The sequence below is a fragment of the Lagopus leucura genome, unplaced genomic scaffold (genome assembly GCF_019238085.1).
Source record: "Lagopus leucura isolate 7727_CA_CO unplaced genomic scaffold, USGS_WTPT01 Super-Scaffold_100157, whole genome shotgun sequence".
In the NCBI taxonomy this organism is placed as follows: Eukaryota; Metazoa; Chordata; class Aves; order Galliformes; family Phasianidae; genus Lagopus; species Lagopus leucura.
The window spans coordinates 774,118-792,050 of NW_024962334.1; the positions used below are offsets into that span (position 1 = coordinate 774,118).

Here is a 17,933-nt window from a genome sequence, read left to right on the forward strand (position 1 = left end):
GCAGACTGGGAAGAGCTCATACTTTCTTTGGTTCTCCTGATCCAGTCTGCCTGGCTGCTAATTCAAAATGTAGTTGTGTATCAGTTTACATTACGAAAGTCGTATCTGAAAAGTCATGAACACTTCCTTCCTAAACAGGAGTGCAGACTTGGGATACCTGTGCAAGTGCACAGAACAGATCACAGAATCATAGAATCACAGAAATAAAGATCATCCAGTTCCAGCCCCTGCTATGTGCAGGGTCACCAACCAGCAGCCCAGGCTGCCCAGAGCCACATCCAGCCTGCCTGCAGGGATGGGCATCCACAGCCTCCTTGGGCAACCTGTTCCAGTGCCTCACCACCCTCTGATGAAAAACTTCCTCCTAATATCCAACCTAAACCTCCCCTGTCTCACTTTAAAACCATTCCTCTTTGTCCTATCACTGTCCACTCTCGTAAACAGACATTCCACCTCCTGTTTATACGCTCCCTTCAAATACTGGAAATTCACAATGAGCACTCCCTGGAGCCTTCTCTTCTCCAAGCTAAGCAGTTCCCTCAGCCTTTCCTCACACAGAGCTGCTCCAGCCCTCTGCTCATCTCAGTGCCTCCTCTGGACCCGCTCCCAGAGCTCCACATCCTTCCTGTGCTGGGGGCCCCAGGCCTGGACGCAGCGCTGCAGATGGGGCCTCACAGGAGCCGAGCAGAGGGGGACGATCACCTCCCTCTCCTGCTGGCCGCCCCTTTTTCATGCAGCCCAGAACACAGCTGGCCTTGCGGGCTGCAGGCGCACACTGCTGCCTCATGGCCAGCTTCTCGCCCACCAGGACCCCAAGTCCTTCTGCGCAGGGCTGCTCTCAAGGAGATCTTCCCCAAGTCTATATAAAAATACCTGGGATTGCCCTGACCCAAGTGCAGCACCTTGCACTTGTTCTTATTGAAGCTCATTGGGTTCACATGGGCCCACTTCTCCAGCCTGTCCAGGTCTAAACCAAAGGATGTCTGGATCTCCAACTCCTGTAGATTTATCACAAATGTTGAAATGCAGTATGCATCAGTGCTTTACTTCAGGACAGAAGCGTGTTTTGTAATAATACTTCCCATTGTCCTTCCTTCAGTTCACATTTGTAGCAATCTCCAGACACACAGACTCTGCTTTTTCCTGGTGGACCAAAACTGAAAGATGCACCATAATTTCTACTACTTGAATAAGCTGAAGCTGCTCTAAAGACAAGCCCTTTGAAATGCATTCAATAGTTGATTGCTTCTAGAGATTCTTTCCTCTAGATTTGCTCTGTATCAGTAATGTATAGATACAATCATTGCACCAGTCACTTGCCTAGTCTCCAAGATTTTTCCACATCACATCAACACGAAAAAATCAAGTGATTCTCACAGTATACCACATTTTAAATAAAATAAAAATAAATTCGACCTCACATTAGGTTTTGGAAAGGAAGGAGAGAAAAGAATGGAAAAAATGAAAGAAATTAGGATGCTTCTGTCTGCTATTTCGTTGATTATTTAGATTGGGAACCTGAGAGGATGGAGACAATACATCTCCAAAGACACTGAGGGTCAACAGTTCATTTCTTGGGGACTAAAAGCAGTAAACATTTTTCAATTGGCAGCAGCATTCATCAGAATGAGCCACTGATTCTTTCCATTAACATCAGGCACTCTGCCAGTAAGTGCAAGGATGCATTTCACAGATTGTACTTCTAGTTTATCGGGGTGTTTTGGGCAACATCCTGATTGATTAGGTAAAGTATGAAAGAGTATCAGGGAGAGTTTTTCATTTCACTGATAACCCTCTATGTATTCAGGTTACCTATAAAAAAAATAGGGGTTCATCAAAAGGATGTATCTTCACAGCCCTTGAAACAATCATTTGAGCTCGAAAACCTCTCTTAATGAGTTCATCCAACATGCAAGAGCTCTATGGACTTTCTGTTGACTCCAAACCATCAGAAGTTGCTCTCTTCCTCTTTTCACAGGAGCAATACAGTCCTTCACTACTGCAGAATTTTCACAGTGCCCAGAAATAGGAGTATCTGCACCTTCTCATCTGCAATCTTAATTAAACACAAGTATTTACGAAGGCCAACAAACCAAACTGCTTTCAATGCATCTATAATCCAATTTGGTTTTTGTTTGTTTGTTTGCTTGTTTTTCCTGAAATATTTAAATTCCAGACTCTTACTTTCACTGATTTTCAAAACATGGTATTTTATGAGGTTACTCACAGGAAGAAATACTAAAGCCTGGCTTCCTACATACCTCACTCCTTTCCCTCCATGCCACCCTTGTATTCTCCATCTCCAAGCCTCACCAATACAATGAATAATATAACAATATTCCTTTTCCAATATCTACCACTATGCCAACAGATCTGCTTCAATCTCACAACTAGTTCCTTCTCACATCTTGTACATGCCAACATTGTTGTTCCTAATATCGTCAGTGCAAGATGCCAACATTTTTGATCTTAGCCACTGAAGCACTTGAACAATACATCATTGCCCAACTCACAACCTTTTATGCTTTATCTGCTTAGCTTTCTTTCTGTGCAAGATACGTCATTGTTATTGGAAGTAAAATACTTGCGTAGTGCTTCACAGGCTTATCCAAACAGGTAAGGGCAGAGCTTGATCAACACTTCCCTTTTTGGAATGCACAATTTACAAATTTTGACAAATTTACAAATGCACCAACATTCCATAGAGGAATGTGTCTGAAATTGATCCATCATGCTTAAAACTTACCAGATGGCAAAGAATTAACACAGACTTCAGTCTAGGCAGCAGGACTGACTATTTCAAATCAGGCCAATATGCTTATTTTGTATTAAAGTGAAGCAATTAGGTAAAAGTCCATTAAAACCATCTCTTATTACTCTTAAGTGGGGCTGGGCTTTAAACAGATGGAGATGCCAAAAACGTGCTAATGGTTGAATAGAGATTCCAAAGTGTGAAAGAAAAAAAAAAAAAGTCCTCTAGGACACAACTCCAGACTGCCTCAGTCTATAATTATTATAAATAAATATCTTTATTCTATCTCTATTCATATTCTTGACTTCTAAAATCTCTCATCTGGAACAGATTGCTCAAGGACTTGCAAGAGGAAACCCTGAAAATACTATGTGTTCTTTGTACAGGAGGCATTTTCACAAAATTTAAATGGCTTTAAAAATAAAGTGCCTTGAAATTTCAGGAAACTGTCAATAGAAAGGATCGTCTCCATTAAAAAGGAAGTCAGAGTTGCAGAAGTCAGACTGCAACTAGCAACTCATGAGCCAAAGAAATCTTGTAGCATATAAACCCACTTTGAGATTACGCTCAGTTTACCTGTATTAGTTCATTATAACCATTTGCCCATAATACTCTAATGTTTACGACCAATAAAAATAGCAAGAAAAGCAAATGGGAAGGTGTAAGAGGGCCTTACCTATGAGATACATGCCAATCCAGTCCCCTGCGTCCACTTCCTCCTTTATATCCCAGTATATCACTAGGTCCTGTGAGTGCCCAATGGAATAGTAGGAGCTGCTGACCATCAGGGTAGATCGGCTGTCTGAAGTGACAAGGTCTGTGTCACTGGTAGACCTGGGAATGGTGACTGTCTCATGGGAATTGTTCCTGATGTCCATGTTATGAAACTGGTCAGGGTTATAGCTGTATCTGAGCGGCTCTTTGCACCGGCGCCGATTTTGTGAGTTCCTAGATGGAGACGCCATAGCTGCCAGGCCCAGGAACCTGTTTTGGTACAGATTCTGTAGAAAGAAAAAGAGAAGGGAGTATTTACAGTATGATTCATATTTCAGCTATGTCAAAGTTCATGGAAAGTAGCACATCAGAAAGTAAAAGAGGAGCACTTGGCACTGACACAAGGCACAAAAAGGTTTAGCAGGAAACAGACATTGCTACTCCAACTTCTCCTCTTTAACTCTTACCATGAAAACAAGTGCAAAACTGAGCCGTACATCACCAAGCCCAGCTGCAATTGGCAGTGTGTGAGGAAACCAATAGCAGCTGGCTTCCTCGAAGTTAATGCACACATTTAGACACAGACATTATGACTATCAGTCTGCTAGGGAGTCATTCTCTTTAGCACCAGGAGGTTCGCTTTCTGCTTTTGACTCCTGGAGTCAGGTCTTCTTCTCACTAATTCTTATTACATTTGCAGAGGAATCTTTTTTAAAGCACAGTTGCTACATTTGCCTATTTGGTTTACGTTAGTTAAGTAAGAACTTCTCCTCCCAGCCTCAGACTGGAGGAGTTTGTGCCCCAATCCCTCATACCAAAATAAAGATGCCTTCACTGAAGTGTAAATATAAACTAAGTGTTGCAGTGTCTTTCAGTACAGCTGATGCTTCTCATGCTATTCTCTTCTCTCTTTTTTTTCTCTTTTTTTTTTCAGTAGAATGTGAATACAATGTCCATCCTCTCTGGTAGGGATTTAGGAACATACCAGCCAAATAATGGGAATGAGGAGCATGCTGAAATGCAGTCACAGCATTAGCAGGTGAAACATTATTTTTCGAAAATATCTGCCCTCCTTCCTCAAGGCAGGCCGAGTGACTCATACAAAGTGCATCATGGCATATGAGTTAATAGTTCTTGCGAGTTGTGGATGGAGAAAGCTGAATTCTGACAGGTTCCTTTTGATATAATGACATGTCCTGATACTGGTCAAAATACTAGTTATGGCTTACTTCTCTGCTGTTTGTTTCTCCACTTTTCTTCCCTGCTTTCCCTCTTATCTCCCTGCAGCTCTGCTATTTCAATCACTCAGCTTTTCATTATTCATTAGCTTTCCATTATCTATCTGTTGCCAATCATGCTGTTAAGTTCGGCAGATACAAAACCAGACAGATACAAACCTTTCCAGTACACTACGAAATGCTTTTCATGTGACCAGAAGTCAAATCAACCTTCTGAACGCAAACAAATTAAGCAGAAGAGAAATCATAGCCCTTTTGTCCAGCCAAGCAGTTATTTAACCTTGCTATTTACTAAGGCTGTGGTAGCACAGAAGAACAATACGCTCCCCAAAGTGAAATATATAGATTTTTAATAATAATAATTTTTGAAGACTAATTAAGAGGCCTATTATTCCGTTGTAGAATTCCATTGCATGGAATGTGTACAAACAGAAAAAAAAAAAATTATCCATCATGTTTTTATTCTTAGAATATGCTGTTACTTTGCAGAAACCGCCCTACAATGTTGACAATCCAATGACCCAAACCCTCGCTTACTACATTAAACTGGGTTTATAAGAAAAATAGCTCAGGCGAGGATGCCACATCATAGTGTGAGTGCTGGCAAGATGGAAGCAAACAATGTAAAAAGCTACATGAGAAATACAGAAACAGAAGGAAGGAAGCCTGCGAACAAATTTTAACCGGAGAAGTGCTGGAAACACTTCTGTGTGTGCACAACTATGGGGGCTCTCAGCAGTAATCTAAATTCATGGAACTTTCTGTCACTTTGTGGAGAAGGCATGCACTGTCACAACAGCTGAGACAGTAATGGCTGGTTTTATAACAGTGAGATAGCAACACGAAGGACTTCCAGGCTTTTCTTATGGGTTGGTCTGTACCACTAACACTGTTTCCTTTGCTCACAGAGCGCTACCTATTTTCCAAGGCAGACATATTATTTATGGTGATGGATATTTCCATTTTTGAATGTTAACGATGTAGAGTATTAATTAACTGCATAGCTTCAAATTGAATCATAATTAACAAATATCTAGTTATTTCAGCTTCACTGTGACTTAAATCCATTTTAATGACAATTCATTGATATGTTCTAGTACTGTAAGAACGCATTTTATTGTGTATTGATGCGAACAGTACAAGTAGCAAAACCAAAAAACAGTTCACAAGGATATGGTCTACAGAAACCTGAGTCTCCTTTATTTCCAGCATTGATTCCATACAAATAATCTAGAAGAAAGGAAATCCCCAAACTGGAAAAAATGTCACAGAGTTAGGACAATATGGTGACACATAATTATCTGGACTAGATGTCATGCTGATATTATAAATAATATCATACATGCATGGCTGCATTAGTAAGTAGAACAAACATCAGGACAAATAATTATTCCACATGTCGTTGCCAGTTTTGCAGCTTTTCCACACAACTCTAACAGTATCTGTGTTTGTAAAATGTGCAAGCATGCACTTTTTAGCCCTGGTGACAGAACACCAACCACACACACACACACACACACACACACACACACAAAAAAAAAAAGGCTTTAAAAAATCAAAGAAAGATCCTCTCTGTTCCTTGTGGAAGCAGTATGATCCATCATATAAACCCACTATAACAACAGAAAAGAAAAAAAAAAGGAACAGAATGAACACATTTAGCTATATTCTCATTTTTATTACACAGTGTACAATGTAAATTATAAAGCGGAGTACTGAACGGCCAAATGGTGACCCAACAGCACAACAGAACAGTCTTTCAGATCGTAAAAGGGCCTTTATAATCACATTTAGATGCATTGAGCCTATGATATGCCCAGTATGAAGTTGTTTGAAGCTGAGGGTGTCAGCAATGCCTTGGTGACCAATCTACTGCTTGCCTATTTCCTATGTCAGAGCTCATCTAGGAGAGGAAGAACAAAGTGACTCAAATGGAGTTTCAGTTCTATCAGCAGTGTTCAGTTACTTTTGTGTTCAACACCTGAAGTAACAGATACAGAGGTCTTTCCTTTGGTCTTCCTCACTTGGACTTACATAATAACATCATAGAATCACTAAGGCTAGAAAAGACCTCTAAGATCATCTAGTCCATTCGTCTACCTATCACCAATATTTCCCCACTAAACCATACCCCTTAGTACAACATTTAAAAGTCTCTCAAACACCTACAGGGACAGTGACTCAACCACCTCTCTGGACAGCCCGTTCCAGTGTCTGATCACTCTGTCAGAGAAGAAATTGTTCACAATGCCTGCCACTGGTTACAGCAGAGAAGAAGCTGACCCCCACCTCGCCACAACCTCCTTTTCAGTAGTTGCAGAGAGTGATGAGGTCTCCCCTGAGCCTCCTCTCCTCCAGACTAAACAACAAGCTCCAGATCCCTCAATGTCTTGCCTGTAGTGAGTGGCCCAAAACCCAACACACTACTCAAAATTCAGTCTCACCAGCACTGAGCACAAGGGGAAGACCTTCCCTTCCCTTCACCTCCCTGTTCCTCCTGGCAACACTATTTCTGAGGCAAGGAAGCCATTGGCCTTCTTGGCTACCAGAGCGTACCGCTGGCATAACACTGGTTGTTGTGACCAAAGTCCAGAACCTGACACTTTGTCCTGTTCAGCTTCATCCCACTGGCCTCAGTCCAGTAATCCAGCTTGTCCAGATCCCTCTGAAGGGCCTTCCTGCCATCGGGCAGGTGATTACATCTCCCGAATTTAGTGTCATCAGCCAGCTTACTGAGAGAGAATTCAATCCCCTCGTCCAGGTCATCAATAAAGATATTAAACAGGACAGACCACAGTACTGACTGTTGGACAACACTATTTGTGAGCATCCACCAGCTGGATTTAACTCCATTCACCATCACAACTAAGATTATGAAAAACTGGGTAATAGAGATCTTTTAAATTAATATCCAGTCGAAGCACAGAATTACTATTATCACTGTTGGACAACACATAGTTTCTCTACTCCTATCAGCTAAGCTAGGGTAAATTAGAATTTCCTTCAGTGAATTCACGAATTAAATTTCTTTTTCATATCAGGAGTCCTTTAGTGTACAGACAGCTCAGCAACAAGTATTTAGCCTAAAATATCAATGTGCTAATAAAAGTAGCTCTGTAAAGTCCTACTGAAAATGAGATTTTTGGAGTATTATCTGTGGGCAGAACCTGCCTCTTATTTACATTACTTGCTCCATCTGACAAACATCAGATAAAAACAAATTTTAGGGTATAACAAATTTTTCACAGCAACTCCTACCCCTAACAAGGGAAAGAAGAAAGGTGCAGTCAAAGAAAATGACAGACGAGATCTATAAAGAAAACTGATCTGAAGAAATGCATGAATAGAAAACATATGATCGTAAATACTGTGAAAAACTTCACAAATTTTACGTCCATGTTTACTTCCCTTTCATACTCACAGCTCTCTGTGCCCCACTGCTGTTTGGCGCTGCACAGCAGAGCTGTTGCAAGTGCTGCTTTTCCTTCGCAGCCCCAGAAAACTGCACCTAGAAGGTTCCATCTCCCAGATATCAGAAAAATCTTTACAGCAAATTTCTCCAAAGGATTCAGAGCTGCTACACAGCTTCTATTGGAGACCTAGAGTGTCTGAGAAGGTGAGAATGTTATTATTTGGGATTATTATGCCAGAAGGGGGGATAGGTGATGCCTTAGCAATACAGAGATAGAGCCCAACTCAGGGACACAAGGAGCCAGCTCTATCTGCCCTGTAGAAATTTCAGAACCGCCTTTCAAATACTCAGGCTCATGACCAGTTACTTGCTACCACTGCTTTGACAGAGCAGCTCTGTCTCTGCAGGTCAGAATTGTGCTGTGATAGTCTCTTACTGTCCATACAAAAGATAATGATGTGACTGAAACACAGCTGGTCGCTATAGTACTGGCAAAAGAGGAAACTACAGGGAACAAGGAGATGCTATTAGTCAGCTGACAAAAGGCTCTAACTAAGGGGTATGAAGACATTCAGATGTCTGCAACCCTGAAAACAGGATTCCAAGGGCAAGTACTGAGAAAAATATTGAGTGATGAGCAAATTGGACATGCAGTTCCCGATTTCCTCATTTTTCCTCTGGAGATGAAGGTTCTTCTGATATTCTTTGCAAATTATAAGTAAAAGTTTATGCGTTTTGTAAGACAGACACAGGAGTCAAGACAAAAAAGAAGAGCAGGCTAGTGAAAGAAAAAAATTATGACAGCAGAACTCTTAAAGTAAGTTAAGATCACTTGTATCAAGGGCAGATAGCGCATTAACAGAAATATAAGGTAGTTTCAGTCTCTGTTAAAGATTCAATTGGGAGGTCAATTTTAAAAATGATTTTAAAGCTCAAGTCATGGCCCAGGTGTGAACATACAGAGCAACACCTCAAAACCAGGACAGAAAGTCAAGCAGAAAAGTAGCACTGCCTATAAAGAGCTGCAGATCTTTAACTTCAAGCTAGGCCTACTGAAAGGGTTTTCTGCTCAGAAAGTTTTTTACAGGCAACTTCTGCAAGATGGGAAATTCAGCTCTGCTGGGTGGAAGAGTAAAGAGGCTGTGTGGAAGCAAAAAATTAAGAATGAATGTTGAGGGACATGGTTTAGTGGGAGCTACTGGGAATAGGTAAACGGTTGGACTGGATGATCTTGAAGGTCTTTTCCAACCTTGGTGATTCTATGATTCTATGATTCTATAATCCCTCCTTGTGAAGAATACTCACATTTCCCATCCCCAAGGGCACAGTACAATCAACCCTGGGATTGGAGAATACTACAAAACAAAAGGATTTGGACAGCCCAGAGAACTTTACAGGATCAGACCCTTTACTTGAGAGGCACAGGAATGATTTCTCAGAGCTCCAAAGGAATCATTTAATAGCATGACAGTGTTACAAGCTCCCACAAGTCTAATGAAAACATTTTTCCTGCATGGTATTAAAGAGCGTGCAGATCAAACTGCTGCTCTTGGGAGGAGTGAAATGAAGGAGGTTGCAAATGTTTCAAAGAGATGCATGCTGTAATAGCATCAAAGAACATTTGTCTTAATATTGCACATCCATGGCACGCTGTATATCTATTTATGCCTATAATAAACACTAATCGGAAATCAAAGCCATTACACATCTGCAGTGGGTCAAATGGACATTAATAGGTAGTTCATTTTTCCATTTCCTGACCCTTGTGTGTTTCCAGTCTAGCTTCACTGCTATGTTAATGCATCCTCTTCCATTTAACTCTGCTTCAGTGATGTGCAAATCATTGTGAAAATCTGAATCAAAATGAAAGAGCTGGCCCCGAGGTCAGACTGGCAAGGTTCGATGCTGGTCTGTGGGATTGATTCTCCATGTAGGCATATTAGTCACTGCAGCAAGATCTGCCAGCACAGAGCCAGAGGTACTCTTAGCATCTACAGAACGCATCCAGTAACTACACCCAACAATTAAGAGCAGTCCACATTTCCTGAGAGCACTTAAGCTATCTCCTGGGCACAAGCAGATGGATGTGAAACTACACGGCAGTATAACTGAAGGCAGAAAACTGGAGTCCAGAAAAAGGAAAAAAGTTAACAATGCTTTTTCTCTTCTCTTTCTGGAAGGTGTACGAAAGGAATGCTGTCCAGTGAACTCAGGAAAGCATGCTGAAAGGCACACATATTGCATTTCCAATTAAACGATTCTAGGAATTAAGATTTTCCTTGTATAACCAAACAAGGTCCTGTGTGAAAATAGCATTCCACTGTTTTTTGATGAGATCATTCCAAGCCTCTACATTGTAAACTACTTCTGTTTCACTGGGAGCCATTAACAATAGCATTCCACAAGTTTATACAGACAGAGTGATAACCCAGTCATCATTCACTACAAAAAGCACTGGGAAACTTCTGCAACAGAATGCAGCAATGAAGAAAATTAATTTATTAATTTATCTCAAATTGTTAGCACGAAAACAGTATTGTCTAAGCAAACTGGCACAGCAAGGAATAAGAAGCAGCCATCAGACTAATGCATTAGCAAAAAATGATCTGAAATTATTGCCAACATTTGTAAAAGACATATTCGGGTATGCAACAACAGTTAGACATGCAGTATGGCCTCAATATAAAAACTCACAGAGATTACTGCAAGGAAATAATAAGAGGGTCAATATGGTAACATTTTAAACCGTGATAACACTGCACAGCATCACTGTTCCTTTCACACTACAAGACGAAAGAACATTAGGAGCTGCTCACATGCTATTACCAAATACTCCAAAGTCCACAGTGCTAGCTTTTGCTGGTGCTTTATGACACACAGAACAGGAAATCTGTATTTTGGCTTGGTTGTAAATGCCAGCAGAAGGCAGGGAAGTGCCACTACACTGCTAAGGGATAACACAGATGCAGCACAGGGACTGTCTCTCTCCAGGGCAGAGATGAAGCACTCACCTGGTAGGGGAACACAGTCCCTTCCTAACAGACATCCCTGCGCCCAACAGCTCCAGCTTCACAGCCACAGCCCTAATGACTGCAATGCCAAAGACTAAGACCACTTCTCACCTTTTCAAACACAAGGACAGTACTTGTGTACAATAATCACTTCAAGTAAAAAAAAAACCTGATCATCATTCAATGCTTAGTAGTTTGTTTGATCTGCTACTTGAAGCAAAACCTCAGCAGAGAGTAGTCCAAAAGAGTCTGTGTGTCTCACAAGAGATGATTTTTCGAAGTCCAGTCACTCTTTCCATCAGATCCAGCTGGACTTCACTGGTCTTCCAGGAGCTCTGTTTACTCAAGAGGAAAGAGGTAAGGGCAGGGAGATGGCTCTCCTCTGCAGGCTGAAATTGCTGCTCCTCTATGAAATGGGCAACTGGTATTCATACTGAGAGTGCCAAGAAGCCCTAACCACCCTCCTTCAGATTTCACACACAATAACGACCACTTACCTGAGGGACTTTCCAAACAGGTAGCTGCATTTCTTCTACATCTCCATGCAAAACACCACTGTCTCTAACAGCACTCACAGTGGCTCAGATTCACCCAATTCCAACTGAACACCTAAGTCACTAATTCAGGGATGCAAGTTCCCAAGACTTTCTGCATAGGCAGAGGCAAGAGACAGGGCTCCTCCCAGAAAGGACTGAGACCAGATGAAGCCTTCTCTAGGATTATCCAGCTCCACCTCTCTTCATCTGTTCAGAGAGCCTGTGACTGGTGGGATCCCAGGTTAAGCCAGATGGGACGGAGTGAGATCTATGTACAAACATTTTGAACTCCACAATTTTATAAAGAGAAACACAGATGGGCAAAGCATTCCTGAGAGTGTCAGAGAGTGTGTCTTCTAAGTACATTTAGGCAGGTGAAATAGAAATCATCAGGCAGATTAAAAGCACATACTAAACTCTACTATCTGATTATTTAAGAACAGTTTGGCTTTCTAGGCAGCACTATAAAATTATTACAACCTAGATGGTACTTCTGGAGGAAGAAAAAAATGAACTAATAAAAAAAATTACTCAGCATAGCACAAACACTGTACAGATCTCCTAAAAATGTAATACCAGTAAATGTAGCTGAGGTTCACAGGGAAAGCTGTGAGGAAGCATTGCAACATTTAGGAGAATATGAAGGAAGCGCTACATAGTAAATGTGAGCTGTGGAAGGATATCCAGTAACACACCACATTTCCCAGGACTGTCAGCTACAATCACCTCTCTGCTCTACAAGTGGGCCCACATTTCCCAACTGCACAGAGCCCAAAGACTCTTCAGAAAACTTTTTGCTGAAAAAAGCCTTGACTTCATACAGTGTTAGCTCTAAAAATCCCAGCATTCCCCGACGTCAGGGCTATGGTATACCTTCCACCCCAAGTGTTTACTACAAAAAAAAAGGCTTGTGTGATTCCTGTACTGCACACTGACTGCTATCAGAGAGGAAAAAAAAAAAAAAAAAAAGAACTAAATCAAATGCATTCTATCAATCCTAGGCAGAACATACTACTTGTAAAATTCACACACACACACAAAAAAAAGGTAACAAAAAGCAACTAAGCTCAGATATTGAAAGTTTGTAATGTTGATTGGCCGCCCTTCAGACACAAAGGTGTACTATTGCACCTACCATGTACTATTTCTACCACTGGCACTTCTCTCTCTGCCCACTGTGCACAACACAAAGGGATGGATCCATTCACGTGTCTCAAGGTATCCCTCACTGCCATTAGCTGCAAAATCCCTCCATACATCTTGAGCATTATTCCCTGCAAACGGACAAAGAACTGCCTTCCTCTTTCCCTTGATTCTAGGCTACCAGCAAGGTCCCTGCTGCTCTCTGCCATGTCCGTAGATGACTGTGTCTTCCTTGTATTCTCCTCTTTCTTCTCTTGCAATTCTCAAAGCATCTCCCCTCACTCAGTAATACTACTTTTTCTCTCTCTTTTTCTCACTCCTAGACATGAAGGGACAGAGAACAAGGCACTAGGTGCTGCACAGCCATAAGACAAACACTGGTTTCCGTGTGGGGACGATGAATACAAAAAAACAGGATGGATAGCAAGCAACTCCATTCATGGTTCCTTCCAGCTGACCATGGTTGCACACTCCCTGCACCACAGCAAAGAGAGCACTTTAACTCTCAGTTCATTCATTGCCTCTACACTCTTATGCTTCTAACATCTTCATTTCTTTTTAAGAGGAAAGAATTTTGAAGTGTCAGCATCTTAATCCCCTAAGGCAGAGAGGCAGGGCAGAAGCAGGTAGGACTGAGAATGCTGCTGGGTATTAATGCCTCCATCAACCACTTCTTTGATCCACAGACAACAAGAAGCCAGACACCAGCTCTCTGGGCACACCCTCAGCTCCGTCTTCCACCTTTCAATGAAGCCTGGAATATTCCCTGACATTTGGAAATTAGTTGGCCACGGAGATCCCATGTTACGCTATCTCCAGACAGATGCAGAAATACCACGAGTGTGCTTGATGTTGCTTCCAATGAAATTAAAGGCAAAACTCCCTCTGATGTCAGTGTGGAACAAGGTGACTTTGCAGAACAGAGCAACATCCAGATAGTTCTCAACAGCTGCAGCAAACAGTTGCACAACTAGAAGGGCAGCACCACAACTGGATTATCAGAACTTTGTGTTTTGACTAAAGCACTTTAAATGTTACCAAGCGTGCCACCACCTCTCTGTTGAAAAATGCACTAAGCACACAGAGCAAAAAATTGCCTTTTAGGACACAGAATCAAAGCCTGTGTCTCAGAGTGCTGTCCAGTTCTTCTTGAGCTCCGGCAGGCTTGGGGCCACGGCCCCTGCCTTGGGGAGCCTGTTTTGCTTAATTTACTTGATATTACAGGTTTTTTAAAAACCAAAACTGTATCCAAAGAGACATTTTGAGCCAATCAGGACTTCTAGTTTTGCACTGAAGAACTCAAAAGGAAAATACACGTATGCCTAGTAATTCCTCAGATCCAGTATTTTGCTGTTAAAAATAATCCTGATTCCATTAAAATCTTTTACTATTACTGATAAACTACAAAGCAAAGTTTAAAGGGTGAGATTTCTCTGCTTTTGGACAGGTGGAACTAGCCTAGATACTTATTTCCAAGCCAGATTCCTACTTAGTGCTTCAACTCAATTGAAGGTTGCTTATGTTTTGATTGTATAAATCATAATAAATTGTTATTGTAACTGTATTCATGAGAAATTAAAGAAATGCAAATGATCCCTCGAGGAAGTAAGTCATTCTAGTATTACAGTCTCTAGCCTGAGAACAAGAGTCAAATATTACAAAGAGAAAATGTGAGCTCGTCATAAAGGGCTCAAAAATTCTCTTGTATGAGGGAACAGCAGCTGTGTTCAGGGACCCTGCTTTCCTCTAACTCACTAGCAGACAGCCCCTAACTCCATGCCAGCCACTGCCATCACCAAGAGAAACTGGACATGCACTATGAGAAAGTGGAAGGGCTGCCGTGAGGTTAAGCTCTGAATTTCAGCCACCCTTACTCTGCTGCTGGTACAGCTCTAATACAGTGATCAGATGTCAATGTGCTGCATCACAAAATCTTGTGTACGGGCATATGTCTGTTCACGTTATTGTGGCAGGTTCTAATTTGATTTTTCTTTTTACTCTAGTTCGAATAGTTTGCGTCCTGTGTTCTTAAGATCTCAGGCGAGTTTTCAGATAAGAAGAATGTTGGTGATAGAGACAAAAAAAAAAAAAAAAAAAAAAAAAATTATATTCTACTCACAGACATGAACATTCCTGAAAAAGGTTCAAGCCACATCTTCATTTCACTTTAACAAGAACCCTTAGCTAGAGCTAACAGCACTTTTTGTGCCATTGGTGCCTAGAAGAATTACAGTTTGTAAGACTGCACTTTTAAAAGTAAGCAAACAAAAGTTTTTGAATTTACTTTCCTAGTAACAACTGCTCTGTCAACGAAGTGCTCTAAATCCACTGAGGATTAGCTTCCAGTGCAATGCAATGAAAGGCTAGATTTTGAATAGCATTCATAAAAACCTGTGGAATTAGGCAAAGTGGAAAACTGTTCAGCTCTGCAGGTCATAAACTTGAGTTCTGAAAGAAAGACTGACAATCACACAGCCCATCATAGCAATCACACTACTAACCACATCTCACTGAATGTCCTGCTGTAGGACCCAGTTCCATTCTGATCAGGACCATGAAGATTGTCTTGTGTCCAATTCTTTGTACAAATCAATTGAGAGCTGTTTGGTCTCTGGCTAGTCCATCAAAATTAATAGCATTTCTTGTCCTACAGGATGCTATTAACATAAAAGTTACTATTTAGCCTGGAGTTGTAAAATTGGAATTGTCAGAGAGGTTAAATTTAGCTTTTGAACAGGTGAGCAGTTCTCAAGGACTGCAAGAATTCATTTTTGTTGAAGACCCGTGAACAGAAAAGAAACTAATTTGGGAAGTTCATCACTTGTAATACATTAGCTCATAGACCACATACTAAAGTTTTGAGTAGGTGCTCTCTCAATATTAGTGATAAGCAGGTGACTACTTTGGTTTTCTAACCTCTAACTAGAAGTTGATTATTTGTATTGAAGACAGCCGGATCTCACTGGGAGAACACTTACAGAAACAAAAACAAACCAACAGCAGAATTATTGAAATAATTTTCCTGCAGCACTGTAATCTCATCACCACCAAATCTCTACCAAAATCCCATCATTTTCTTGTCCATATCTCTGCAAAAAAAAACAAAAAAACCCAACACCTCAAGCAAGCAAGATTTAGATAAAACCCATCAGCTGGAACTGGTAGCAGGAGGTGGAAGGAACTGCCTTCCCCTGCCCAGTATGGTTCTATTATGTCTCCCCAGCCAACGAGACTTTGAAGAAACTCAATTATCTCACAGACAGCTACTCCTCTCTCTTCTGCTTGAAATTAGCCAATGGCTTCAGAAGTAATTAGTTATGGGAGTGACAGAGAGACAGAAAGTGCAATCATAGGAGTCTTATCAGCCTGGGAAACCAGGCTATACAAATTGTAGTCAGCCTCACCAGTTTAACTGATTACTCACGCAAGGGAATTCACTCATGTGTGCATGTTTGCAGAAATAGGCGTTGGGGTTGCTTACAAGCAGTTAGGAAAATACAACAGAAGACAAATCAAAGTGACTTTGTAGAAGCAGGATTCGACCTAAAATCTAACATGGCGCTACATCCTTTCCATACAGAGTCCAAAAACTATAAGTACGAATGAAATGAAGCACATGCATATGATAAAATTCCAGCCTCCTGGCAAATCTGTTGTAATTTATTTTTTATCCCACGATAAAGGGGGCATCAAGCATGCAATCTTTCTTCAAGAAGTAAAGAAACACACAGAAATGAAAACTTAGTGTCATGAAGAATGAACTCATTTAGATTACAAGGTAAAAAAAATAAATCTCATTTACATTCTTCATTTTTAAAATCCCAATTCCATTCTAGAATATACTTACATAAGAGTCAGAGATTATGTATTTGACAAAGCCTTCTCTGTGGATCATAGAATAATGCTTTTCAATACGCAACTAGTGCTGTAAATTGTTTAAAATCAAACAAATTAAACATTCATTGATTTTAATTAGTTCTGTCACACAGAATCTCACAAACCAATGGAGATTTTCAGGCAGTTTTTCTGTTGGCTTTGAAGAGACAGACCACATCTTGAGAAAACACTTGAATTCACAATCAAAATACTTGCACACATCAAAAAAAACAACACTAGGGTATGTCACAGAAGGCAAAGCTGCAAAATACTATGGATGCAATGCAGGTGTCCACCTTGGAAATTCTAAACGTTAATCAGCAGCGTATTTACCTTTTACAAAAACAACACAATTATAAAGCCTTTTATTTCAGATTTTTAGAAGCTTCCAGGAGACAACAGCTGATACAACACGAGGTTTTAAGGAGGCATCACGACTTCAGAGACACAGCTCACAGCTTGCCCGATGTCAGGGTGCTGTTCTGTGCTACAGACAGCAGCTCATACACATGGCCATGGGTCCATATCAGACATTTCAGTTGTTCTGCACAGAAACATTCCCTGGATGTTTCGGACTTTGCATCAGATCCTGACCCAGTAAGCCATTCAAGAGACTGTTCTATTCCTCAGTATATGAGGTCAGAAAGCCCTGCATCTTCACAGCCCTCCAGCTGAGAAGTATAACAAAAAGAATGGCAAGCTTATCACCAAATTTCACTGCAAGTACTCCCCTTCTAATCACTCAAATGCTAGTGATGCTTGATTGAGCTATTTTTTAATCCATGTCTTGCTGTCTGCGGGTGCCCCTCATTCCCCCTTGCAAGGCTGGCAGATAATAAGCAAATAAGAGAGAATCCTTCCTTCAATTAAACTGATACTGAAAACAGGGCTTGACATAAACAGGAAGAGGGAATTGTGCCAGAAAATAATCTATTTCTTAATTTTTTCCATTAGGACACACCTCTCATCCTAGCCAATATTTATGCTACTCTAATTAAAGACTTCAGGATAGCAAGGGCTCAAGCTCCCCAGCCACCTCTCCTCATTCCACCTGTGGTTTTGTCCAGCTGCTGCCTCTGCCTGGACCCTATTTCCAAGCTGAGGGCCTGGAAGAAAGCCTAGTGCTTTCCTTCACATGTGCAGGTTGCTAAATTTGCTAAATCTTTTGCTAAATCTTTAAATTTTGGTGGATCTAATAGCTCTTCTTCCCATCTGACAAAGTTATGGAAGAGATGCAGAATTTGAAACATG

At 41.0% G+C, this 17,933-nt stretch overlaps 1 protein-coding gene across 3 annotated transcripts in view; it reads right to left on the reverse strand.

The window, feature by feature from the left end:
- HECW1 (HECT, C2 and WW domain containing E3 ubiquitin protein ligase 1) overlaps positions 1-17,933 on the reverse strand; it is a 236,233-nt gene that overhangs the window by 152,209 nt on the left and 66,091 nt on the right. For all 3 annotated transcript variants that reach the window (XM_042889148.1, XM_042889147.1, XM_042889149.1), the window contains exon 2: positions 3,429-3,753. In XM_042889148.1, the coding sequence (XP_042745082.1) occupies positions 3,429-3,753 (325 nt within the window). The remainder of the gene's footprint in view (positions 1-3,428; positions 3,754-17,933) is intronic.